This window comes from Cibotium barometz, chromosome 9 (genome assembly GCF_041138505.1).
Source record: "Cibotium barometz isolate CiBa-2024 chromosome 9, ASM4113850v1, whole genome shotgun sequence".
NCBI classification, from domain to species: Eukaryota; Viridiplantae; Streptophyta; class Polypodiopsida; order Cyatheales; family Cibotiaceae; genus Cibotium; species Cibotium barometz.
In genome coordinates this window covers 14043200-14071090 of record NC_141054.1, presented here as the reverse complement: position 1 = coordinate 14071090, position 27891 = coordinate 14043200, and the positions used below count along the sequence as shown (strand labels likewise).

Genomic DNA, 27891 nt, shown 5'->3' with positions numbered 1-27891 from the left:
TGACATCAAAGAACTGCAATGGGTCAACTTTCACCAACTCAAAACGCTCCCCTTCACATCTATTATGTTGAAGATTTGATATTCATCTCTGACAACTTCGATTAACAGAACTTTGTCGAGAGCATGCATTTCAATTGCACACTTGAGCTACTTACAACCAAGAAAAGTGATGTTTGCATGGAGAGCAAGTGTTCTGCCATCTTCTCAATGCCCAGCCATACATTCAATGCATTCTATAAATGCAGGACCCAAAATCTTTGATCTCGAGATATACTCTTGGTAGGACTTCTCTAAGGGCAATGACTTATGATGTTTCATACCACCGTACATTCTAGATATCAGTCAAGTGAGGAAGAGGCCACGTTATAACACTGAAGGATTGATGTTGGAAATGTGCCCATCCTCTTCATGGTCCGTGCATACACTGACATCCTGCCAGTAAAATTCCCCCCTCCCTGAAGTCCTGCTGCAAACTTCTCTCTGATTGCTGATCCGGCCAGATCTGTGTTTTCCTTATTTGGGCTCTTTCCTCCCACAAAACAGAGCCAGGCCTGAACATAGATCTACTGTCGTCCCAATAAACATGCATGACTGACTATAACATCATAACCAACAGAGAGAAGCTCACCATTCTATGACACATTGCTTCCACACTCAAGAAATCAATCCAGTAGCCTTACCAACCTGGCCACAACATATGAATCCAACCACAGCATGCAAGACACACCCATATGAACACTTACTGCAGTTTAATCGTTGCGACTCATAACACGGGGAAAACAAAGATACTGAAGCAGACATTTTGCTTTAACCTTACTTCCCATCTCTGTATCGACAAGTATAGGTGAGCGATCAAAGTTGGCTTGTGAGAAGAAGAACCCCTCATGCACGACATATCACTCCTCTACACAGTTTTAAAAATGCAACAAAAGCTTACCATTCAATATTAGAAACCAACACTTGTCGTTATGTGATATAATAAAGCCGTTATATGTTTTAAAAAGCTTGAAACATCTCTACACTCAGACAAAACAGCATTCGACTCTTAGCACCCACAAGCTAAATGTCCCTGCAACAAGAGAACGCATACTGCCCTAAACTGAGACCACATACAAGCGTGACAGCATAAATGCTGCAATCTAGTGAGATAGCACCAACTGCTTTCTTACACAGCATACCAATGTCGAAAAGATATTCCAAATATCCCACAACATCAAGGGCTTTTGAAAACTTGTCAAAGCTACCGTCGAACCCTTGTGACTCATCAACGCTCGTTTCTTTCTGTGGATTATTGTGATGCGAACCCATGATGAATGCCCCAACAACCATGGAAAAATCAGTCAAAAAAATCAGGCTAATGGGCCAACGAGGCAACCAAACAGACAGTGCACTGCCCCAAGGATGGCCACAACATGAGAGAAGAGTCTGTGAAACAATGGCAATGGCTACTATTACTGCCATTAATGCTCGTCTGCCTTCAGAGTCATCAATGCTTTGAACCAGATTTCTCACATGAGCCTGATGAAGTTTTTTGCTTACATTAACCCCATCAGTCCTCCTTGATAAGACGTCACCGCTAACTGATGCAAAAGCTGGGACCATATCTGAAGTTTGTGCACTAGATAGGTTCGTAATTGAAGGTGGCGCACTTGATGGGATTTCTTGGATGTCATCTTCAGCAGTTTCTGTAGAGCGAGCAGGCAGCTCAAAAACCTCTGGCTTGAAACCTTGGTCTTCAAACTCTCTTTCAAGTCCATCCGCTGAAATGCATGTTAAAAGAACATTTCAAAATCGTGTAAATATCACTAAAGTGTAGGTTATAGACAATAGAACATGTGAGGCTCTTTTATTCAGCCCCTTGGGGGAGTGTCTTTTTTTTTTTTTTTCCTTTGTGTGTGTGTGTGTGTGTGTGGGAGGGGCGTGGAGGGGGGGAGGAGGGGGTGTTTCTCTAACCTTTTCTTGTCATACATATAAAAGGATTTTGAAACTTCTTCCATCAACAAGCAATCAATTGAGCTTAAAGAGGATACTTGAAATTGGGTACCTTGCCGTAACCGTACATTTTACCAGTTGCTATATGTCTCTGATACCACTGTTAAAACTCTAAGATCTCTCTAGATAATTGTTATGCATAAACATGCATAAATCAAGCATAAACTCATCCACCCGACCACCCTTGAGCCCAAGGGATGCACACATGAATTATAATAAAGTACATCATACCTTTACCTTGATGTCCCATACCATCAAGAGGTATGACTCCAATCCAGCAGCATGTAGCTATAGTGTGAAATGATAGGTGAGTAGTTACAATCCTTTACACAATAGAACATAACATAACCTAACCCAACCTACCTTGAGTGTCCCCCATGCCCCTATTATATAGGAAGGCCTTCAAGTGACTCGACTCTCTATTTCCCATGTGTGACCCTTCGATGCCTGACCCTAACTTCAACCCTTAAGGTTAGTCCTAACCCATGCTCCACTAGAGCTTTTTTCCCATGCTCCCATGCTCACAAGCCTAATGTGGATTAGTACGTGATAGAGATATTAAACTAGGAGTATATACTTATGGTGGGAGTTACTTGGGCAATCAGACCTTATGTCTTGTAGCGTGCTTTACTTCAGTAGTGGGTGCTGATGATAATAAAGGATAACAATGACAATTTTATCAAAGCCACTAAGACACTGACCTGGCTTTCACTTACTGCAGGCTTACTAGGGTAGGAGCATGGCCTTGAAGGGGCTGGAGCCACTGTTGTCCTCTACAGCCAGACAAGGTGTAACGAGTGGTAGCACAGATCCTTGACAATTGACAAGATTTAACACACAATCAACCATCATGACAAAAGTAAACACCAGCAAAACAGTGACACCAGGCTAGGGGTCAAAGATTGGCGACCCCCTTTTCCCTTCTAAGTATTTGTATTACCAAAAGGAGTAAATATTTGTACAAGATCAAGGGTGATCCAAGATCACCAGTATTGCCCACATACGACTGGAAGCATCAGTGCCAAATCTTCCACTCCAAAACTTTGATTTTCAATCTTTCTTTACCCTCTTCCACATATGAGAATCTCTAACCTCTGGACCTATTCGCTAACCCATAGATCATCACTAAGAAAGCACTAATCCCTGGGTAAAGGGGCAACTCCTCTGAGTAATGCACAAACCCACCCCCCAACAGGTCTACCACACCTAGATATGCAAAAATCTGATGTTTTCTTGTAAGCATCACCTGAATCGATATTGGCAGCAGGTATGAATGACATCAGCAATGTGCAGCATACACGGATGATATCAGCAAGGTGGTCCAGCAGGTACAGAATCTGTAGCAGCTTCTATGTGCCGTACAGAGGTGGGTATGGCTGATACAGGGTAGAACACAGATTTCAGAGCACGTACAGCATGGTCAGGAGGTGGGATCAGTACAGCTGTACGGTCAGCAAGTACAACTATGATCAGGGATTTAGTACAGCTGATTTGAAGGATGTACAAGCTGCAGGTGCATAAAGACAAGAAAAAAGCAATTCATGTACCCGTTTTCACCATCTCGAATGTGGGTTCCTCCATTCTCCTGCATCCTTGCCCGCCATGCTACAACTAAGTAAGGTGGTGGTGCCAAGTGGTGGGCATTTCTATGTTCAGCCCACCCACTTTGTAAGGTTCCTCCCTCCCAACTCATAGAGAGACGCCTACTCATGAAAGGCTGGGCACAATCATAAACACAAGAAACATTTCCACACGTTTCATTTTGTTTTGTCGAAAATAGAAAGGTTTCGAAGTGACACTTCTCAAATCAAATTGGGTAAAAGTGAGAAATCACAAAAAACATGGGAAATTTCAACAATTGGATGTGAAATTAGATGTGATAGAGGATATTGGGATTTGTAAATTAGGGGAAAGTAGAAAATTTCAACAATTGGATGTGAAATTAGGTGCAATTGAGGTTGAAGTATGAAATTGGGATTTATAAATTGGAAGTGAGAAATCGACGAGCTTGAAGGAACAGGAGAGCAAGCTAACTCTAGGTGCAGAAAGGAAAGATGGCAAACATAATGAAATGGAAATGAAAGCAATGAACAAGTAATTACATGTAGACCAAGATAGCTTGACTTGATTGATGTGACACACAAGAAAGTAAGAGTGCACACACACACTCAAGTACGCTTATGGGATAACCCCCAAAGTGACACGTGGCACTCTCTCACACAAATACACACTCTTTGACTATGATTTCCTCAACATCCCTCCTCAAAGCAAAGAGTGTGAGACCCAACACGTGAGGAGTAGACCGATCCCCCCTCCACCGCAATACTGCAAAGAGCAAGTCCAACTATCCAACACCTCCCGTGTAATAGTGACTTCTGAGTTAGCTTGCGACCGGCAGTGAGAACCATCACTCGTCACCCCTCCCTTACTCTGAACTGGGTGTCAATACATCATATCAAAGAAAAACCAATACACATTTTTGGGAGATAACCCAGGGCACAGGACCCTTATTGACCATCACACATCACGCTGTTTATTTCATCCATTTAATGCATAATGCAAGGACAGAGCACCCATACACACATCGAAGAAATCAGAAACAATTATCTGTCATCCTCATCGAGGGTGACATGGGCAGTAAGTGCATGAATGTCGTCAATGGCGAGAATCTCGTCTGGTGGATCAGCAGCAATGGCAACAAGATTAGCATGGTGTTGTTCTTGTTCTTTCTCCTCCTTCTTGAAGCAATTAGCTTCAATATGACCTTTCTGCTTACAGTATCTACATATGATATTCTTGTTGGCTTTCCATCTGCTGGCAGAGATAAGCGCCTCTTCAGTGCTTGAGGTCAAGGATGTAGAAGTGGTTTCCTTGTTCAGGCGGTCTTTCTCAATGAGAAGAGCAACCAGGTCATCATATATAGTAGTGGCCAGACGTAATACTTCAATGGTCTGCTCTCAAAGCGAGAAATACCTTGCATGCTTTTGATTAGTACTGCCATCTTGTCCTCATCATCTGGAGAACACTTCAAACTTGATAATTGTTGAACAAGAGAATTAAACTTGGAGAGATGATTACTTAGCTCTTCATCGTCTTGCATTTTCAGCTCATAAAACTTCAATTTCAAAAAAACTTTGGAATCGATGCCAGATCTCCTTAGCCGTGGATGTAAAGTTGACGTGATGAATGAGAGAGTCCGCCAAGCAGAGACCAATGAGGACAATGGCTTTTGCATTTTGCTGCTTCCAATTTTTTCTTTGTGGCTGATCAAGTGCATCAATTGTGTCGTTCTCAACAACATCCCAGACTCCTTTACGCATAAATAGCAGCTGCATCTTGGTTTGCCATGTGGGAAAGCCTTCCCCCTTGAACTTATCCATGAACACTGTACTAGAAGATAGCGAAGTCATGACTCAAATCTGAATTGAAAACTTACTGTTTTTGCAATGGAATTCAACTCAAAAAACTTGATGGTCAGCAACAGTAGTCGTTGAACAGTCCTGCCACAAAAAATGGCCTTCTATCCCACGAATGGCAGCTCCAAATGACCCCAAAAACGTTGCTCAAGGATCAAGAGATCGTGCCCCACAACAAGGATACATGTTGCCCATCCTGCAAACAGCCTGTATGACAATCCCAGCTTGCTGCCCGCATCATGGAACACCTCCAAAGTCGATTATGGCTGCCCATCGAAGATGAAGGCATTTGCAGATCTTTATGAGATTACGTCTCCGGGACGGATTTTGGCTTTGGAAAAGCAACTTATGAATTTGTCAGTTTCTGCCTTTCCATCTTTATCTGCTATCATCTCGAAGATGAAAGATCTCTTGGATGAGCTTGCTGTTTGTGGCAAGGATATCTCTACAAAGGATGTGGCTATTCGGCTTCTCTCCAAGCTTCCAGAGAGGTTTGATGCTTATTTTCAGACTCTTGTTTCTTCTCCTCGTCCTGTTCCAGTTACTTGGGCGGAAATTCTCCCCTCCATTATGCAGATTGAGTCTCGCTTTGAGGAGCGGACTGGCGCCTCTGGTGGTCCTGATGGAGCTTTTGCTGCACGAGATAAAGGGAAGAATCAACAGAAGAAAGGAAAAGGGGGTTTTGACAAGAACTCCAAGGATAAAGACAAAGACAAGTAGATCTTCTAAAAACAAGGACATTGAGTGTCATTATTATAGCAAGAAGGGTCATAAATCACCCCAATGTCACAAGAAGAAGCGGGATGAACTCTTCCTCTACAGCGGTGTCTCAGACCAAGAAGGATGATGGTATTCTTCTATTAGCAGGTACTTGAAACCGATCCCGTCAAGTGGGAAAGACTCCGCTGGACACCCACACGCTTAATAGCACAACTTTAAAACCACAAATTTGAAATGGACAACTTTAAAACAACTTGAATTTAAATGAACAGAAATGGAAAAAATGGACACCAGCACTGGGGCCGGAACGGGCCGACCCCCCCCTCAATATATGATATATTTATTGGGAGTATTTAATGAATACAATGCTCCATGGGTTCTGAGAACCAGATAATGTCCATGTACATATGAAAACAGTACCAAACAAGTAGGCTCGGATTTCGATGAAGAAAACTCGAAGCAGAACGACCACTATTGTGGCCCAATCTCTACGGTCCTGTGCTTTCACTGGACTCCGCAGAGAGCGCCTCACTGGTGTTCCGAGACCACGCACAAACAGGCGCTCTCGTACTAACGCCTGGCTCTCCCGATCTCAGCACCTTTGGACCGAGGTTCGCCAATACAGCTTGGACAACCCGGCACCGAACGGGTGTGGCCGTAGAGGGATGAATCCCTTATCAGATTTAAACATATAATACTTTACTCAAATCTGAAAATTACTCACTTGTAAATGGTTGATAGTAAACCCATACTCGAAGTATGAAGAAGCCTCCCAGGAGAGGCGAAGTTCCTTTGATGAAGACTTAGTCGCCTCGTGGTGAACCACCAAGGCAGGTACCACCGTAAAAGAAAATCACAGCCACCTGCTGTGCGAGAGGAAGTATCCACTTGCAAGGGTGGATAGAGACCTGGCTTGTATGGAGAAGCAACCTGCTATAAGGAAAGATGCCGCCTGGCTACAACAAGTGCAGCCACCTTATAGAATGCACAGCCTCCTGTATGGAGAAGGGATCGCCTGCTTGGGAAGAGGGATAGGCGCCTGCAGGAGAAGAGGAAATAACCCACAGAAGCTGGTCACACAGTCGCCTGCAGCAAGAAAGGCAACGTAGCCTTGCTAGGGATAAAACATACACAGCCGCCTGTAGAGTAGGCAGCCGTTAGCCTATGGTGCAGTCGCCAACAGAGATAGTCAACCGCCTGTGAAGAGCAGCAGCGTAGCCTGCAGCAGAAGGTCGCCTGTAGAGAGTCAGGCCCAGCCAGCAGAGAGTCAGCAGTCCCCTGCAGGTTTCAACGCAGCCACCAGCAGCAGTGTTCAGCCGCCTGTAGAGGGGCAGGCGCAGCAGTAATGAGATAGTTGGTGGCCACCTGCTGTGCAGTTCGCAGCCAGCCGCCTGGGGACAGGTACGTGCAGAATATAGGAGCCGCCTGCAGCAAACTAGTCGCCAGCAGAAAGAGCAGCCAGCGCCGGTTGATGAATTTTCCCCGCCAGATAGATGCGATGTTTTGTACGCTTGATGGAGAGCCATATTTAATAAAAATTGAAGTGAAGATAACCTTAGAGCTACCCACGCATGCATGTGGGGGATTAGTGGGGGTTGGTGACCATGCCCACCCCCACACTCACTTAAAAGTGGGGCTCCCCACCTTGGCCCCAAAGTGGGTGCCCAAAGGGGGTGCCCACTTTTAAATAAGTGTGAACCCCTAACCTTATAAATCAAAGGGTTAGAATATAAAACATTTAAACAACATGTACCATATACTTACCACCTGTTCACATGCACTGAAACTCATCAAAATACAGGGCAAACTTCACGACTCACTGGCAGGCGTCCCCGCTCAGTAAGTAACACGTCAAGCAGGCAAACACACAAATACATGTCATGCGAAAACAGTTTCAAACATGCAAAATATGTGTGCATGTGCAAAAAGTAACATGGACATATCTCCCGTTCATGGAACATGTACAAAATATCTGTCGGCACAAAACTGGCACGACATAAAAACATAAAATCCTGGTCTTCCTATGGAGTGACAGTCCCATAGGTAAGACACAGTTCCAGGCACGAGTCTCCCTATGGTGTGACAGTCCCATAGGCGAAACACGGCACGAATACTGGCTCTTCCATTGCGTGACAGTCCCATGGATCGAACACAGTCCAGGTCATACACGGGTGGCACTGATCTGGCTCCCGTCCATACGACACCATCCTGCTAACACACGGGTGGCACCAGTCTGGCTCCCGTCCATGTCAGCAAAATACTGGCCTCTTCACACGAGACACCGGCCTGGCCTCAAGTGAACGAGACGCAAAAACTAGGAATGGACCAAATGGTCGGCCAATTGGTGACATCCCCCCGGGCTTCTAAAGAGTTGACCTCAACTGAAAAGCCTCAAGATATGCCTGCAACAATTGCGGATAATCTGCAAAGTAATCTTCATTTACCCATTTGGCATCAATAGGCAAATAATTCTTAAACTTCACAAGGTATCTCCTGGAAAGCTTTCCTGCAGGTAGCTTTCTCTCCTTGTGAAAAACAATCTGTTCTGGCTGGAGAATCTCCTCAAGCTCTTCAATTTCTGGCGGATCTTCTGTGACAGGCTCATCAGGATCTGGCCCCACATATTTCCGAAATAGACTCACATGAAAAGCATTGTGAATCTTCCAATGACTAGGTAAAGCAAGCCTGTAGGACACTTCATTGATCTTCTGAATCACCTTGAAGGGTCCATAATAGCGAGGAGAAAGCTTAGGATATGATCCTTCTCGTCCTGGCCTCTTCCGAAGCCTAGCCTTCTCAAATTTCAGCAATACCCAATCACCTTCTTTAACTTCCATGTCCCTTCTATGCTTGTCAGCAGCCATTTTATGAAGGATGGGTGGCAAGACCACTCTGCCATAAATAATCTCAAACGGAGCCTTTCCTGTGGAAGCATGGATTGTATTGTTGTAGGCAAACTCAACAAGTGGAAGATACTTCTCCCATGCACTCTTTTGATCTGCCACATAACACTTCAACAAATCCAACACAGCTGAATTTGCAGCTTCACTTTGGCCATCCGTTTGGGGATGATAAGCTGATGAAAACTCAAGCTTAGTACCCATATTATCAAATAAAGCCCTCCAAAATAGGCTTGTAGTCCTGGGATCTCTATCCCCAATAATGGATTTAGGCATACCATGATGCTTGAAAATATTAGCAAGAAAAAGCTTTACCATATGATCAGCTTTAATGGTTTTCTTGACGGGCAAGAAGTGAGCTTGCTTGCTAAACCTGTCCACAATAGTCCAAATAGCATCATTCCCATGCTGGGATCTAGGCAAATCCATAATAAAATCCATCGTGATACTTTCCCAAGGTTGTGAGGGAATAGGCAATGGCTGAAGCAAACCTGGAGGCTTTTGCCTATCAAATTTCACCTTTTGGCAAGTGATACAGGCACGCACATAAGCCTCAATGTCTTTACGCATGCTTGGCCAAAAGAAATACCTCTGAATCATGCGAGTAGTAGGCATAATACCTCTATGACCAGCATAAGGTGGAGCGTGACATTCGTCCATAACCTTTGGACGCAAATCCTTCACCACACATAGGCAATTATCCTTCATGAGATAACCCTCGTTGATAACATAAGAGGCATGTGAATGACCAGCCATCAAATCAGTCCATATATGGCAAAAATCAGCATCCAAATGATACAAATCTCTCATAGCAGATAGATCTCCATGAGAGGCCACTGAGACTGCAGCAATATAAGGCCTCCTAGAAAGTGCATCGGCCACCACATTTTTCTTTCCTGGAGTATGCACAATCTGAAAATGAAACATAGAAAGAAAATTCGCCATTCTCATTTGCTTCTCTGAAAGCTTGGTTTGAGATAGAAAGTATCTCAAGCTTTGATGATCTGTCTTGACCACAAATTCAGCCCCAAGAAGGTAGTGTTTCCAAATCTTTAAGGCGTGAATTACAGCCAAGAGCTCTTTCTCATAGATATCCATATGAAGCTCAGCATCATGCAAACGACGGCTCTCGTATGCAACTGCATGCCCTTCTTGATTTAGGACAGCTCCTATGCAATCACCACAAGCATCACATTCAACCATGAATGACTTGTGCAAGTCAGGAACAATCAATACTGGACCACATATGATCGCATGCTTGAGCTGCGAGAAAGCATCTTGTTCCTTTGAAGTCCATTTGAAAGCAGTTTTCTTCTTCGTGAGATCATGTAGAGGAGTGGCAATCATAGCAAAATGCCTTATGAAACGCCTGTAGTACGAACATAATCCCAGAAAACTACGTACTTGATGCACATTTTGCAATTCGGGCCAATTCCGAATAGTCTCTATCTTAGCAGGATCCATTGTAACTCCATCCTTGGATACAATATGACCCAGATAATGAATCTCTGAAAGGAAAAACTCACTTTTCTTAGCATTGACGAAAAGTTTATGCTTCCGCAACTCTTCGAACACTGTGACCAAATGAGTTCTGTGTTCCTGCTCATTCTTGGAGAAAACCAAGATATCATCAAAGAAGACTCCTGTAAACTTGCGATGGGGTCGGAATATCCTATCCATCATACGATTAAAAGTAGCAGGAGCATTGGTGAGACCAAAAGGCATTACCAAGAATTCATATAATCCGAAGGCTGTCCTGAATGCAGTCTTATGGACATCTTGTGGCACCACGCGTATCTGGTGATAACCACTCTTCAAATCAAGTCTGCTAAAGCAAGCCGAACCATCAAGCTTATCCAAGATATCATCAATACGTGGAATTGGAAATCTGTTCTTGATGGTAAGCTTGTTCAAAGCTCTATAGTCCACACACATACGGAATGATCCGTCCTTCTTTTGAACAAGAAGCACAGGAGAGCAGTAAGGTGAGGAACTGGGCTGAACCAAACCTTTCTCTAAAAGCTCGTTAACCTGCTTCATAATTTCTTCTTGTTGTGCAGCACTCACTCGGTATGCAGGTTTGTTAGGTGGAGAACTACCTGGCACAAGATCTATACGGTGATCTTCGGGCCTTTGGGGAGGTAATTCACCTGGCAACGAGTCAGCAAAACAGTCTTTGAATGCATTAAGAAAATTCAGCCTATCATTAGACATAGCATCCACATTTTGATGATTTGGCACAAGACTATCACGCACAAAAACCAAGTACGCTGAAAGACTCTTTTTCATTGCTTTATTAATTTGGATGTGTGATACAACTGGGATGGAATCCCCTTCTTTGCCAGCATCAATAAAATGCATGCGGCCTTTATGCATAAAAGAAATCATATTGGACTTGTAGTCTTTGCGGGGCTCAAGCCTATGGTGCCACGGCTTGCCCAACAATACATCACATCCATTCAGTGGAGCAACTAAGAAATGCTCATTATCCAGATAGCCCTGTATATGAATACGCAACTTCCCAATCAAAGGGGTAACCTGCACCTCTTTACCAATAAATGCAGCTTCGGCTTCAATCTGAGGTCCCATGTTTTCAACCTCAATACCCAATGCAGCTGCCATTTACATAGAGATGAAATTGTCAGTTGCACAGTCATCAAACATGAATAATGCGGGCTGATCCTTGATTTGCCCCCAAGCCTTGCAAACCATTCTCTCTTTAGCATCATGACCTGTATTACCTTGCACATCAGGAACTGCATGAACATTTGCTTTGGTGTGCTTGTCCTCGTGCTTTGGTTTGCGATCTGGGCATTGCCGAAACATGTGGTCTTTGCTACCACAAGAAAAGCATTTTCCATCCTTAGCATATTGCTCTCTTTGCTCCGGGGTTAATCCAAATTTGTTCTTCCTTGGGCCCTGTTCTTTGGATGTGTTATTTTCAGCTTTACCACCCTTGTAAGGCTCCTGGAAGTTCTTTTTAGATGGCTGTCCGCCCTTTTGCTGATTTAGGGCAGCCTTGTCCTTCGCCTTGGAACCTCCTTGATCCTGCTTGATCTTGAGCACCAATTGCTCTGTAGCAAGGGCAGAAGCTGTGAGTTGTTGCAACGTATGTTTTGGGTGCAATTCAATACCCGATCTATAAGCAGGTTGCAATCCAGAACGAAACTTCCTCTTTCTTTCATCTTCTGTGATTAGCATGAAGGGAGTCACTTCCAGCAACACTTTCCAAAATTTGTTAACATACTGTTGCACACTCTCGTTATCTTTTTGTTCCAGCCTGTCCCACTTTTGAGTGAGAGTTTGCTCTGCATTGGGTGGCAAGAACTGAGCATAAAATCTATCTTTGAATTCTTCCCAAGTAGAGATGGGATCCTTGGTGATCTTTTCGGTGATCCACCAATGGGCAGCAGTCCCTTTTAAAAACATGCTAGCATGGCGCACCTTCGACTTTTCTGTAAAGTCCTCATCGCTAAAAGCAATGTCGAACTGTGCCACAAACGCTAACACCTTAGAAGCATCATGTTCACCATGAAAGACATCAAATTTGACAGATTTATCACCTGCTTTGAACTCCTTGAGCTTCCTGGCATGAGGCTCATGGTCCTCTCTTTTTCTTTTCCCCTTATCCAACGGGGTAGCCCTGTCTGCATGGGCTCCATGGGCCGTCAAAGAAGCTTCATGGGGCACGGTGGCATGTGCTCCACGAACTCGAAGCTCAGATGCATGTGACTTACCTGCATATGGCATAGTCTCTCCATGAGACAACTCAGAAGGCAAAATTTTTCTGGAAGCAGTCCTGTCACCATGAGATACATATCTTGCATGCATGTGACTTTCGTGCCCTCCATGAGCACTGGCATACATAAATCTGTCAGGCTTAGTGCCTTGGGGAGAGGATGCATGTCGAGAGGTGACAGTCACCTCTTCCTTTTGCATAAAAGATTTCAGCCTCTGAGATGCGGGATCTCCATGCTTCAAACGAGGTGGATTTCTGAAAATCAGCTCCCCGTCATCCCCCTCTTTGATATCTCCTTTGCGAAGGAGATAGGCAAGTGCCAACTCCCTTGGTTTCTTGCCCACTTCACGAGCCATTGATTCAAAGGTTACATCAACCATAGCATCAGCCTTCCTGGCTTCAATAGCACTTTGTAGATGAGGATCTTCATGCAAAAACTTCAATTCTTGCTCTTGAGCCTACAAAAGTTTTCTCATATGTTCCATTTCAGCTCTCATAGCATCAGGGTCTTGTTCAAGCATAACTGTCTTTCCTGGAGACAGTTGACCCTTGGATTCACTATCAAGAACCCTTTCAAGGGGCTTGTGCCTACCACGCAGGGCATCAGACCCACGAGAGGCACTAGAGGGACCCCTCGAATTTGGTACTTCCAAAGGGTTGCCTTGGCTGTCCATTGTGTTCAAAGTTTGCTAAAAGCGGGATGTCCAGTACACAGGTTCGTTTCCCCACTAGGAAGAGGGAAACAACCGTGCTCTGATACCAATGAAACCGATCCCGTCAAGTGGGAAAGACTCCGCTGGACACCCACACGCTTAATAGCACAACTTTAAAACCACAAATTTGAAATGGACAACTTTAAAACAACTTGAATTTAAATGAACAGAAATGGAAAAAATGGACACCAGCACTGGGGCCGGAACGGGCCGACCCCCCCCTCAATATATGATATATTTATTGGGAGTATTTAATGAATACAATGCTCCATGGGTTCTGAGAACCAGATAATGTCCATGTACATATGAAAACAGTACCAAACAAGTAGGCTCGGATTTCGATGAAGAAAACTCGAAGCAGAACGACCACTATTGTGGCCCAATCTCTACGGTCCTGTGCTTTCACTGGACTCCGCAGAGAGCGCCTCACTGGTGTTCCGAGACCACGCACAAACAGGCGCTCTCGTACTAACGCCTGGCTCTCCCGATCTCAGCACCTTTGGACCGAGGTTCGCCAATACAGCTTGGACAACCCGGCACCGAACGGGTGTGGCCGTAGAGGGATGAATCCCGTATCAGATTTAAACATATAATACTTTACTCAAATCTGAAAATTACTTACTTGTAAATGGTTGATAGTAAACCCATACTCGAAGTATGAAGAAGCCTCCCAGGAGAGGCGAAGTTCCTTTGATGAAGACTTAGTCGCCTCGTGGTGAACCACCAAGGCAGGTACCACCGTAAAAGAAAATCACAGCCACCTGCTGTGCGAGAGGAAGTATCCACTTGCAAGGGTGGATAGAGACCTGGCTTGTATGGAGAAGCAACCTGCTATAAGGAAAGATGCCGCCTGGCTACAACAAGTGCAGCCACCTTATAGAATGCACAGCCTCCTGTATGGAGAAGGGATCGCATGCTTGGGAAGAGGGGTAGGCGCCTGCAGGAGAAGAGGAAATAACCCACAGAAGCTGGTCACACAGTCGCCTGCAGCAAGAAAGGCAACGTAGCCTTGCTAGGGATAAAACATACACAGCCGCCTGTAGAGTAGGCAGCCGTTAGCCTATGGTGCAGTCGCCAACAGAGATAGTCAACCGCCTGTGAAGAGCAGCAGCGTAGCCTGCAGCAGAAGGTCGCCTGTAGAGAGTCAGGCCCAGCCAGCAGAGAGTCAGCAGTCCCCTGCAGGTTTCAACGCAGCCACCAGCAGCAGTGTTCAGCCGCCTGTAGAGGGGCAGGCGCAGCAGTAATGAGATAGTTGGTGGCCACCTGCTGTGCAGTTCGCAGCCAGCCGCCTGGGGACAGGTACGTGCAGAATATAGGAGCCGCCTGCAGCAAACTAGTCGCCAGCAGAAAGAGCAGCCAGCGCCGGTTGATGAATTTTCCCCGCCAGATAGATGCGATGTTTTGTACGCTTGATGGAGAGCCATATTTAATAAAAATTGAAGTGAAGATAACCTTAGAGCTACCCACGCATGCATGTGGGGGATTAGTGGGGGTTGGTGACCATGCCCACCCCCACACTCACTTAAAAGTGGGGCTCCCCACCTTGGCCCCAAAGTGGGTGCCCAAAGGGGGTGCCCACTTTTAAATAAGTGTGAACCCCTAACCTTATAAATCAAAGGGTTAGAATATAAAACATTTAAACAACATGTACCATATACTTACCACCTGTTCACATGCACTGAAACTCGTCAGAATACAGGGCAAACTTCACGACTCACTGGCAGGCGTCCCCGCTCAGTAAGTAACACGTCAAGCAGGCAAACACACAAATACATGTCATGCGAAAACAGTTTCAAACATGCAAAATATGTGTGCATGTGCAAAAAGTAACATGGACATATCTCCCGTTCATGGAACATGTACAAAATATCTGTCGGCACAAAACTGGCACGACATAAAAACATAAAATCCTGGTCTTCCTATGGAGTGACAGTCCCATAGGTAAGACACAGTTCCAGGCACGAGTCTCCCTATGGTGTGACAGTCCCATAGGCGAAACACGGCACGAATACTGGCTCTTCCATGGCGTGACAGTCCCATGGATCGAACACAGTCCAGGTCATACACGGGTGGCACTGATCTGGCTCCCGTCCATACGACACCATCCTGCTAACACACGGGTGGCACCAGTCTGGCTCCCGTCCATGTCAGCAAAATACTGGCCTCTTCACACGAGACACCGGCCTGGCCTCAAGTGAACGAGACGCAAAAACTAGGAATGGACCAAATGGTCGGCCAATTGGTGACAGTACTCGTCGTGTACTTACTCTTGTGAATTCTCAATCGCGGTCGTGGATTGTGGATAGTGGTGCTACTGCTCGCATGACACCCTTGAAAGAGTGCACAGAGCGGAAGCAAAGTGGCACTAGAATGTGCTGAACAGAGAATGCGAGAGAGAGAGAGAGAGAGAGAGAGAGAGAGAGAGAGAGAGAGAGAGAGAACTAAGCTGAATATACTGAAGCAAAACAGTCCCAAGCAAGAGACACAGATAGTCTCATAAGTGAGGGAGCAAAATATGTACAAGACTGAATGAGAAAAGAGAGGCCAGCACCCACTATTCATAGTAAGGGAATGCTGGCCTATTGGAGCTGCAAAACAGGCCGACTGAAGCTACTGGACATGGCCGACTGGTAAATGCCAGAAAGGCTAGAAAAAATCCCAAAAAAATAGTAGAAAAAGGGGTGGCCAGCCCACAAGCAAGGGTCATGCAAAAGGGACGCAGAATCTGGGGATGAATATGCTAACACCCCCTCTCAACACCAGATGCTGAACAAACTCCGAGAATCCGAAGATGAGGAGCCAAGGAAGCCTGAGAAACCGGCTTGGTGAACAAATCTGCAGCATTCTCCGCGGAAGGACAATACTCCAAACGCAAATCTCCAGCAAGAACCCACTCACGAACATAGTGATACTGAATCTCAATGTGTTTCGTATGAGCATGAAACACAGGGATCTTGGCAATGGCGATGCAACTCTGATTGTCACACCACAGAAGAGTAGATCCAGTAGAAGGACAACCGAGCTCCTCCAATAATCTCCGCAACCATATCGCCTCACATGCAGCATAACAAACTGCACGGTACTCTGCCTCGGTAGAAGAAAGCGCCACAGTAGGCTACTTTTTACTGCTCCAAGAAATGGCTCCAGACCCAAATGAAAAAACACAACCAATGGTCGAATGCCGTGTATCTGGATCTCCAGCCCAGTCTGAGTCAGACCATCCAACAAGAGTGCGTCCTTGGCCATTAAAAAAATCCAGAGTGCCACGCAAGTACCGAAGAACTCTGAGAGCACACCGCCGATCCTGCTGACAAGGTTTGGATGAGAAGGAACTCAATAAACTGACTGCGAAGCATATGTCCAATCGGGAGTAGGTCAACCATACCAAATAACCGATGAGAACCCGATACTATCCATGATCAGTCCCTAGAGAAGCATCAAGTGAAGAAAGCTTCTCACCAATATCCATAGGAGAAGATACTGGTTTGCACCCAGTCATCTGAAATCTGTCAAGAATCTCCCGAGTGTACTTCTGCTGAGAGAAGAAAATGCCCTTCGAGTTTTGCCAAATCTCAAAGCTAAGAAAATAATGCAAGAAGCCAAGATCTGTCATCTCAAACTCTGTCTCCATAACAGAACGGATCCACACAGAATAAGAACCTGTAAAGATGAGGTCATCAACATAGACCACAATGATAACAATCAACCCCCTGTCAAGGAGGATATAAAGATTCGAATTTGCGTGAGAACGGTGCAGGCCGAGCTTCTGAAAGAACTCATCAATCCGCTGGTACCAAGCCTGCGGAGCCTGCTTTAGACCATATAAAGCCTTCTTCAACCGGTACACATGATCTTGTTTGCCCGGAACAACAAATCCTGGCGGCTGATCAATATAGACCTCCTGTGTAAGCTCTCCATTTAGGAAAGCCGACTTGACGTCCATCTGGAAAACAGGCCATCTATGATGTCCTGCAAGTGCAAGAACGGTGCAAATGGTAGTCATCCGGGCCGTCGGAGCGATGGGGCTCTGCTGACCACTACGTACCACGATGGGGCTCTGCTGCAGCACCCCATAACCGTTGCATGAGAACAAACCCAACCTAAGAGCAATCGTGTCCAAGAAAATGAATATAGAAGATTTTTCCAAGCTCGCCAATGAGGACTGCCTAGAGCAAATCCCAAATCTGACTACGTGCTAGACCGCTCCCAATAATCTTGCAAACCCATGAGAAGAGGCCACAAGGGAGGAGATTGTAGAAGCCAAGAGCTAGAGGTCCACTTCGAAGAATAGGCAAGGGGTGGCGGCATGGGTTGGGGATCACAAAGTGGTTGCCACGAAGTCCTCCTGAAGAGGCAAGACCAGAGAATCTGACTCGCTGAAAGAAGAATCAGCCCGAATGCTGGGAAGAGACAGGAGAAGCTAGGGTGCAAGAACGAGGCGAACAAGGACAAGGAAAGGGTGAAGAAGATTGGAGGCACAAAGGGCAACAAGGGAGGCACACGGAGACAGAGAGTCGAAGGCAACGGGAGCGGGAAAAAGGAGGGTAGGCGGAAGAAGAGGAGGGAGAAGGCTAGTGAAGAAGGGCGGGAAGAGGAAGCGCGAAGGTCAGCAGAGGGGAGAAGATGGACATGCAAGCAGATGCTAAGGGGAGGGTGGGCGGGAGGTGCCAGAGGCAAGTAGTAGGATTTTAGTATTTTTTGCAAAGTCGGCCAGCCCGCTATTTTTATACTGGCCAACCAGCTCTTGTCCAACCTATAAATAGGTGGCTTGGGTTAGCATCATTAGCACTTCATTATTCAGCCATTGCTGTTGGTTGTATGCACCTACAGGCAGCCCTCATGCTCTACTTCAGCAGATAACAAGTTTTCTACTTCAGTTCTTTTGCACATGTGCTTCTTTGCAAGATCTATTAGCTATTTTTCTGTTTTACAGCCATTCTTTCAAGAAGGGGGGCAACAGGGCTGCCGAAGATGACACCGCCCCGGGGGGGGTGCCGACAAGCATAAAAGGCAATTGGACATCCAAAAGAATGATTGGGTATTGCTGGACTCAGAAAGCCAAACTTTGAAAGAGGCCTAGGAAAGATAGGATGTATCCCAAGCTCTCTACCACACACTATGGACTGTTCAAGGTCATTGAGAGTATCAATGAATTGCCTTTTTGGTTGGCTCTCCGAATCATTGGAGGATACACAATGCATTCCATGTGAGCCTCTTGTGCAGGGAATGGGGACGGAAGGTGGGACGGGTAACGAGACGTGCCTCTGAGCATTCATCTCTTCCCACCAAGACATTGTAACTTGAACCCTTGTCCCCAACATAGGCTGCTGGTGCTCGTGAGGAAGAGGCCATTGAAGGTTGATGGCAACTTAGATAGAGCTTTGGCGAACTCAAGCCTTAAGAACTTGTGCAGTGTGCACACTGCATAGCAGAGATGGAGGAAAGCAAGTGTGCACAACAGAGATGGAGGAGAGCAAAGATCGCTCAGCAAACTTCGCACTTCAAACTTAAGATAGGCTTTTTTTTTAACATTAAAACTTAAAACTTAAAACCTAAGAGGCAAAGCATTCCAAAAAGAAAAAATCGTGTTTTTTTCTTCACGTCCCCAAACACCCGTGTCCCACAAATTTAAGACGGCCGTCTCCTAGTGAGGGACGACACATGGGACATCCCCCTATAGAGGGACGCATCCCCACGTGAAAGGGAGGCCAAGACAGCGCTCCCCCATCCCGAAGGCCTGAGACGGGCCGGGGGCGTCCCCTGTGACTATGGGGCACCCTCCCCACTTATGGGATATGGTGAGGTGACTCAATGGCAACCACATTCCTCTATGAAGCCTCACGACTCCTTCTCTACCTCCTACATAATGGTACGCATCACTATAGGCAAGAGAAATCAACCATCGCCATCATTAATACTAGTCGTACACCCTGCACATAGTCTTATTACAAGGGGGGTTGGCCCTTTCCGAACCTAGTGCCAATGTCATTTAATTTGCCATGGATTTAACCTACAATGTCATTTATCTTACTATATATAATAGAAATGTAAAAGTGTGACCATGGATTCAACCTACACCATAGATTGAATTTAACAATCAAAATCAAGAGACATGAAGAAACAAGTTTTGCAATTTTTTTCAAATGGTGCTTTGTATGACTATCAATTCAATCTACACAGAAACAGGATTTGCTTTTTAAAGATTGTTACTTAAAAGTATGCTTTTAATGTTTCATTTGAGAAACATGGGCTCCTCCACTAGTTGAACTAAACAAGTAGATGAAAGAGCAACTAGAAAAGATCTGCAATTAAATTTTGTTTTAAAAATAGTCTTCAGCAACCAATCACCTATTTTTAAGAAGTTAATAATCTCTTTTGTAATGCAACCTGTTTCTGGCTTGTTCAAAGCACCACCTATTGCTTAGACCAGGGCAAAAAGCATGTATTCACACCCTCTAAACACTACAAATATATGTTAACACTGAAGGCTTTGAAAAGGCTGTCCTTGTGCATCTAGAGCATGTGTTAATAAAGAATTTGAGACAAAAGGCTAAAAAGCATTAAGATAATTTCTCAAGACGTGTAAAAGGCATATAAGCAGCATTAAGATAATATGTTAAGACACATATGCTAAAGCCTAAGACATCAATAAAATCATATGTCAAGGCTCTTCAGAGTACAACCACATTTCAGGAGAGGCAGACTTTTCCCGGGCACCCAGACGTGTAAAGACCCAAATAGACCATGCTCCATGTAAAGAAGCATCGTACTCATATGCTAAGGGGGTTTACAAACTGACTTCCACCACCGTCGTGTATGGGAATCTTGGCCGCCACCCATAAAGCTTGGATGAGTAGCCTCCCCAGTCCAAGTCCCCGCCTGTCCAATGGTGGATGAGGGATTATACGTAAAGACCCTAAGATGTAGCATCACATGTTCAAACTTGATAGCTCTAAACTCATAATGAAGACATGTAAGATCGTATGCTATGGCATTCTTTGTACATGCAAAATCAGACATGTAGGAGGACCAAATACTAAAGAATTTACACTCTACGATAAGCAGGAGAAAACCCTAACCTTGGTTTGGGGCGATGGTGGAGGTTTCTTCCTTGAGAAACGGCGCTGGTTTGACGGACTGCTTTGTGTCGCCTGTGATGTAGGCAAGCCGATCGGAGCCCCTCTCCAAGATCCGCTTGCGCCGGGCCTCCCTTGCTTCTTTGGCTGTCTGCATTTCTCGCAGAATCAAAACCCTAATCCAGCGATCAGAAACCCCTAGCTCATCGTGACCTGCGATCCGAAACCCACTCTATCTCGCCGTGATCTGCGACCCCATGCAAGCAGTAATCTTTGAAATAGCGGCACATACGCTGTGTCCGGACACCGTCATGGTCTTGGGAAAGTAAATGCCTTCATTTTCAAAGAATGCGCCACAAGCATGGAAGCATGGTCTTGGGAAAGTAAATCCCAATTTTATTTTTTTATTTTTTTGGGAACAATAAAGTATATATATTAACTATTGAACAACATATATCACACCCATACCCAACTTTCTCACAACTTCTACTATCCCACATCCACTCTACTCTACTCCTTTTGGATCTCGTTCAGAATTTTACAAAGGAAATCCCATCTATCATCTTCACATAAAAAACTGGATTGATCACAAGAAATCTGATATCCCAGCAGTAAACAAGCCTCCATCATAGCCTCAGTAGTACAGCCCCGGGGGGACTGTTTCTCCAACATTCCTTCCTGTTTTGACGACACCTTAACAGTAGGTCTTGTGCCAACCGGGTTCTCAATAAAAGCCACAAATGTGTGATCCACTTGCTTTTCCCTACGGTACCATCTCTATGTTTTGGGCCCAAATTTGGGGGCCTTTTCTTCTCAATCCAGCATCTAACTTGCAACCAGCAAGTCCACATTAGGGAGTAACCCACAAGAAGCTCAGCCAATATAGAGGAGGCATGATTATGAGATATCCTCTGTAAGTTCTGAATCAGCACATCCAATTCCACAAACCAGATTTTATTTACATTACAGAAGGACCAACACATGCAAATTAATTTATACATCAACTAAGAATCCTACAGTCCTGTGCAAGTAGACTTCAAAAAACAATGTCATTTCTGCTGGTCCAAATTTCCCATAAGATACAAGCTCTAATAATGTTAAAAACCAGTCCACTGTATTCATCATTAATTACCCATTTCCCAAGAAGCCAATCCTCCCAAAAAAAATTATATGTTTAAACCCTTTTGTATCCACCTCATCAATTTGCCCCAAGTGCTTCTTAGGGCAAGGCAACCCCAAAATAGATGCTTACCACTCTCCAGAGAAGTCCTGCATCTAGGGCATACACGACTGGCCATGTTTCTTCTCTACATCTTATACCCTATAGGAAGTGCGCACATAAAAACCTAAAATTTTCTAGGCATCTGAGAATTCCATAGCACATGCCATCTCTTTTTCTAGCTTGCCACACTCCACTTTACATTCCATATTTTGTTACAGTACATAGCATTAGCATCTCCCTTCCTCATGAGAGCATAAATGTCTTTAGTTTTCCCATCCTTCAATTTAACACCATTAGACCATGCCTAATCCTTGATCATCCAGACTAAAATATATGTGGCTGTGGAACATAACTCACTCTGCAAGCAGCTCTAACACTTGCATCATCAAAACTCTCTCTTTTTTGGTTAGCTAAAACTCTAGGGATAATGTATTTAACTCTTTCCATCCAGCAGTATTCCTGTCGCAACAATCAGCTAGGTGTCTAATACCTTTGTTATTAAGGCACTTAGCCACCTCAATATCCAATGATGCAAGAGGAGGGTCGAACTTGTGAGTCCACCATAACCCAAGTGACAACATAGAGTTCCCAGATGCTCTCCCTCCACCATCCCAGACCAAAAGGCACAAATTCTCTTTCCAACTGTTGCAAAGCATTTTACAGAAATCAGAGCATGTAATTTTCAAAGGAGCAGTTGAGAACACTTTGTCTATCCAAATTAAATTCCCCCATTTTCCACTGGCCAAGACCTCAGTCAGTTCCACCAGCTCCCTTATCATCAAGAACCAAGTGCATGATTGAGAAAGCATCCTAGGTAGCATCAAGCTCCTTCTAGCTACACAATGGGTGGGCAGATGTATGATACCAATGCCTCCTTCATTTTTGGGCACTGCCAATTTCTCCCAAGCCAACCATGCAGGAACTCTTTTCTTACCTACATCATTTCTCCATAGAAAATCCATGATAGGACTAATAATCTCCTTCCAGTGGCATTTCCCAAATTTAAGCACTGGGCTTAGAAACATAACATAGGCATTCAACACTGAGTTGCATACATCAATTATAATATGAAATGGTGCTCTCAGACCTCCCCACTTCTTTAATTTCTCAACAAACCTGTTTATGGCCCACATGACCAGTTGTTTATTTTTAAGACCCACCCCAAAGGGGACTCCAAGCAGCCTCACTATTTGGCCCTTTTGTACTACCTCACATCCCCACCTCTGAAGATCAAAGTCATTATCCTCTGTCAAACTTATGATCCTAGATTTTAGGATATTGCATTTAGACCTTGAGGCATCAGTAAATTCCTGAACAATATTTAAGGCCATTCTCAAATTGATGTTCTCAGCTTTTAAAAATAAAAGAGAATCATCAGCAAAGCATTGAATGACCAGCTGCTCACTATGTTTTAGTTTTAAGCCAGTAATCTTGCCTTCCCTACAGGCTTGCTCAAGTGATAGGATCAGTGGATGAGAAGCAATAGCAAACAGTAGAGGAGCTAGAGGGCATCCATGTTCGATTGACCTATTGATTTCAAAACCTCCTACTATTCTTCCATTAAGAAGTACATTAGAAAAACCACCTTGGGAGAGAGAATAGATGCAAGTTGCCATTCTGATACCAAACCCAATTCTAATGTACTTCCATTAAGAAGTACATTAGAAAAACCACCCTGGGAGAGAGAATAGATGCAAGTTGCCATTCTGATACCAAACCCAATTCTTTCCATCACTCTTGAAATGAAAGACCACTATATCATATCATATGCTTTCTCAAGATCTAGTTGCATCATGATGCATTTCTGCTGGGTTTTAATGGCCACATCTCTACCCAATAAAGTAGAAAAAATGTTGTCATATATGGATCTGCCTTTAGTAAAGCCATGTTGATTTTTTGAGATGATCTCTTGCAAGCCAGGGGTAATTCTGATAGCAAGAACCTTAGCTAAAGCCTCACATTGGCTCTTTATCCCACCTCTTTCCTTCTCTTTATCCCCAGAATCTAACATCACTTCCTTCCCCTTAGGATCATCTTTTGGAGACTCCAACAGATCCTTCTCCTTGTCAATTCCATCCCTATATTCCTCTTTAAGATCCTCTCTAGAGATCACCATAGTCGGACAATCTTTGGCAATATGCCCGAAAGCCTCACACCTGAAACAAGCTCCAGGGAATGCACCAAATTTGAGACTCAGTTCTAGTTTCCCTAATTTCCCTAAGTCCACTTCAACAGATTTCAGAGTTTCATTAGAAGGATTCCATGTAATACATACACTATTCCCTTGTTTTCCTCCTACCTCATCACCATGGACAAAAAGCACTAGACCCAAAGATTGAGCAATATCATGCAAAGCTGATCTCAGCCAAGGGGGCAACCCTATCACCTCAACCCAAATAGGGCAAGCGTTTTGTAGACTTTTATTAACATCAAAAAGAGGGTCAAAGGGAAAGACATGAATAAGCCTCTAACCAAAGAACAAAGGGCCCTTGGCAAACAGTTCAGTCATCACAGATTTCCCTTTGATAAATAAAACATTGAAAAAACCCTTACCAAGATATAAAATCTTAGAAACAACACAATCATGTAAGATGGATTCCTACAGCCATCTACCTAATTCTCCCTTCGACGGAGGTTTTCCTGGATAGAACGAGAACACACTACACATAGAGAATAAACCTACTGGGTTTATTTTGAATTCATGGCTCAGCTACAGGCATACCTTCTCTTTGACTTGATTACACAGGCGTTTGTTAAGCCAATCAGGGACACACTTTCTTTTGATACAGACCGCCTTAGCCTCCTCACCTCTTCGCTTCATTTCCTCCTCAGCCTCAGGGTCCCAATCTCCCCATCCCAAGGCCCCTTCATCCTCACGAAGGAGCCAACTGCTAGGGGCGACTGCCATGCAAGACATGATACGCTGACCACCCGTTGATGTACACAGTGCATGCACTCCCACGAGCCAATTAATACCACCACTTGTCCACTCCTCCCTCGCATGCATGACACGTAGCGAATTAGATCCTACTCAAGCACTCCTCACTCGTTGCCGTCCTATGGATAGAGATTTTTAAGTCGTAAAGTAAATCCCAATTTTCAACTAGGATGCTTGGGTAGCCGTATCCACTTGTATATAAAGTGATCGAACGAATATGAGTCTGTAAACATGAATCTATCGATGAACCGCATGCCTACGCTTTTGATTGAGAAGCACCTCTCAAAAAGGCTAATTATAAATTGGTTAGCACATCTGAATCTGAGTTACATGTCGTTGTTCAAATCATATGAATTTTGTGATTGTTTGCGTGAGTAGAAAAAAAAACCATACATAAAGTATGGCGAGGAGTTGGCGCAGTCCTCCCCAAAAATTTATAAACATCAGGGAACGTGCCCTTCCCCCATTTTCCAAATAACACTCTCGATATTGAAAGTGGACCAAAGATACACCTTCAGTGTTGAAAGTGGCCATTAGTTTGTTTGAATATAAAAGATAGAAAAATAGGAATATCTTTGTCAATCTGTGATGCTGATGTCAATGATGCGACAAGTCTTGAGTGATGTTGTCTCACGATCGCTGATTAATGTAGAGGTATAACCACAGTCAATGCATACAAGTTATCTTCGACCTCATAATCAAAGCCACAATCTGTAAAAAAACATCCAAATCAAGAATAAAATTAAGATATAAGCAAAGCTTCTACTGCAAGTGGTTATCGTTCTTTAATTAAATGTTTCTTTGAAAAAGTGCCCCCACCCACCCCTGCACTCGCTCCTTCTTTCACTAGCTATGCTAGAGCTGGACAACCCTTCTTCGTGTCTATACATGCAACTCTGCCCTCTAGCGTACATATCAACCAAGGTGTTGCCAATAATTATATTTGTTTCAAGCAGTCCCATCCATTTGATTTCGGCATGCATTTCTTACCCTTTTTTCTTTGACTCCTATCCCACAAGCACCTCCTTATAGATTTGAAATGTTTCTTTATGCTTTTAGCTTTGCGTTCTCGTCGCACTCCTCAAAGATATCGATCCAGTTATCGAAGTTTCTTGCAGCTTGTATTGCCATCGCTTAGACGGCTGCTGGAGGTTGAGGCAGTTATTGTCCTGGAAGTTGAGCTGGTAAGCTTGCTCTTGGCTGGCAGAGTTGGTCCTTTGCAGCATTGTTACCGTGGTGGTCCGCTAGTAGAGGCACATGGTGCTCTCTCTCTCTCTCTCTCTCTCTCTCTCGTAGAAAGCTGCCACTCACCACAGCCTCTCTTGTCTCTGTACTGGGAAGCCGACGGCCATTATGGTGATCTCTCCGCTCTCTACACACCGTACAACCACAAACGACCAAGCTGTTCCTCTCCCTCGGCACGCTTTTTTCATCGTTTCCTCCTTCCTTACACTGTCTCCTCTAAGCTTCTATTGAGTGTCATATCAACAGAGCCACATCCACCTTCTCTGTTATGCTGAGCTTTGTCATTGTGCGTGTCTTCTTTGCTAAGCCACAACAGCCAACTCCACTGCCTGTCCTTGTTGTTGTTGAGCAACCTTCCCTTTTTCTATGTGTCTCTCCTTGTTGAGCCATGATAGCCAGCTCCGCTGCCTTTCCTTGCTATTGAGCTGCCTTAAGCAGCAATTGCCACTTGTTACACCTCAATGAGCTACATCTTTACTTGCTTTGTTGAGATCTTATCTTACTGGAGCGCTGAGAGACAGACGTCACTTCCTTTGCTTGTGGCCAGCTCCTGCACCTTTCCCATTTCTCCTCCTTGTTGAGCCACAGCGACAGCCAGAGTGCCTCTCTCTGTGTTGTGCTTGGCTCCATCACACCTCCTCGGACGTTGTTGAGCTTCACCACACACCGACTGCTTCCTTGCTGCTACTACAGAGCCACAAAACACCACACGTCACCTTCGCCTTACTTGCCACACGATGGTCGCTTGCTTAGCCTGCCCCACAACACCTCCTTCTTCCCTTTGTGATGGGTGCCAGTGCCACCACCACGATAGCCAACCACCTTCTGCCTTGTTGCACCACATCTCTCTTTGCCTATGCTGCACTACATCACCCGCAACCTGTGCTAAAATGGTGGCGCTGCTTCTTTAGCTGCACCACCACCTCAAGTGGGATTCTTCTCATACTCTCTATGATCATCTGTTTTGGTCGCACTTGTCTATGTGCTAGGGTGAGCCACCATGTACAATGCTCCTAACGACTCCACTCCCCATCAACAGCACCCACTCAGCAAACCAAGGGTCATCTGGAACTCCTTCTCAGAAGAGCCTCTAATTCTTAGCAGTAATAGGTCTTGTGTGCTTGAACTTTCGGCGGTTTGATAAGCTTCGATGTGGTCGCCTCGACATAGCTTAAGAGGGAGAAGAGGGAGGCGCATCACCATGTAAGGCCTATGGGAGTAGACAAGGAGAAGGGGATTGGAGACAAGGGAGAGACGAGGAGGCATAGCAAGCCATGGGGCATAGAAGGAGGTGGGGTGTAGGGGCTTGCGTGGATGCAGGGAGACGGAGGGACGTTTTTCGTCATGGTGCGATCACCTCAACGTAGCTTAAGAGGGAGAAGAGGGAGGCGCATCACCACGCAAGGCCTATGAGAGTGGTGGGGTGTAGGGTGACACAGCCTATGAGAGTCGTGGGGTGCAGGGGCTTGCGTGGATGCAAGGTGACAGAGCCTAGCTCTATTTGGCACGGGCATGGCCAAGGGGATCAACGATGGAGAAGGTTTGGGGGTCGCATCTTGACACGAGGGGTGTTGATTTTGACGGCAGACACTAGTTAAGTAATCTCGGGCCCAAAGTAATCTCGGGGTGGGGAAGGTGGGGGGTGGCGAATCTTTTTGAAAAATAAAAAGAATTGAATGCATTGGTATAATTTTGAAAAATTTGAAAAGAGTCTATATTTCTTTAAATGATATTTATTAAACATCATTACATGGACATAATGCTAGCCGCCACACTAAGTAATCTCGAGACAATAGTAATCTCGGGATAATAGTAATCTCGGCCCATCGTAATTTTAAGTCATTGACATTATAGTCTCTCTCTCTCTATATATATATAGCCAATACATTGCAGAAAGTGGGGAGGAGAAGAACATTCTATTATCTTATTG

At 44.8% G+C, this 27891-nt stretch overlaps 1 protein-coding gene across 1 annotated transcript; it reads right to left on the bottom strand.

The window, feature by feature from the left end:
* Positions 1 to 924: 924 nt before the first annotated feature.
* LOC147635280 (uncharacterized) lies at positions 925 to 20896 on the bottom strand. The gene is made up of 2 exons (XM_086802516.1): positions 20560 to 20896; positions 925 to 1760 (listed from the first exon to the last, which is right to left on the bottom strand). The coding sequence occupies exons 1-2, from the start codon at positions 20711 to 20713 to the stop codon at positions 1060 to 1062; spliced, it is 855 nt and encodes a 284-aa protein (XP_086658642.1). The 5' UTR covers positions 20714 to 20896; the 3' UTR covers positions 925 to 1059.
* Between the last annotated feature and the right edge of the window lie 6995 nt (positions 20897 to 27891).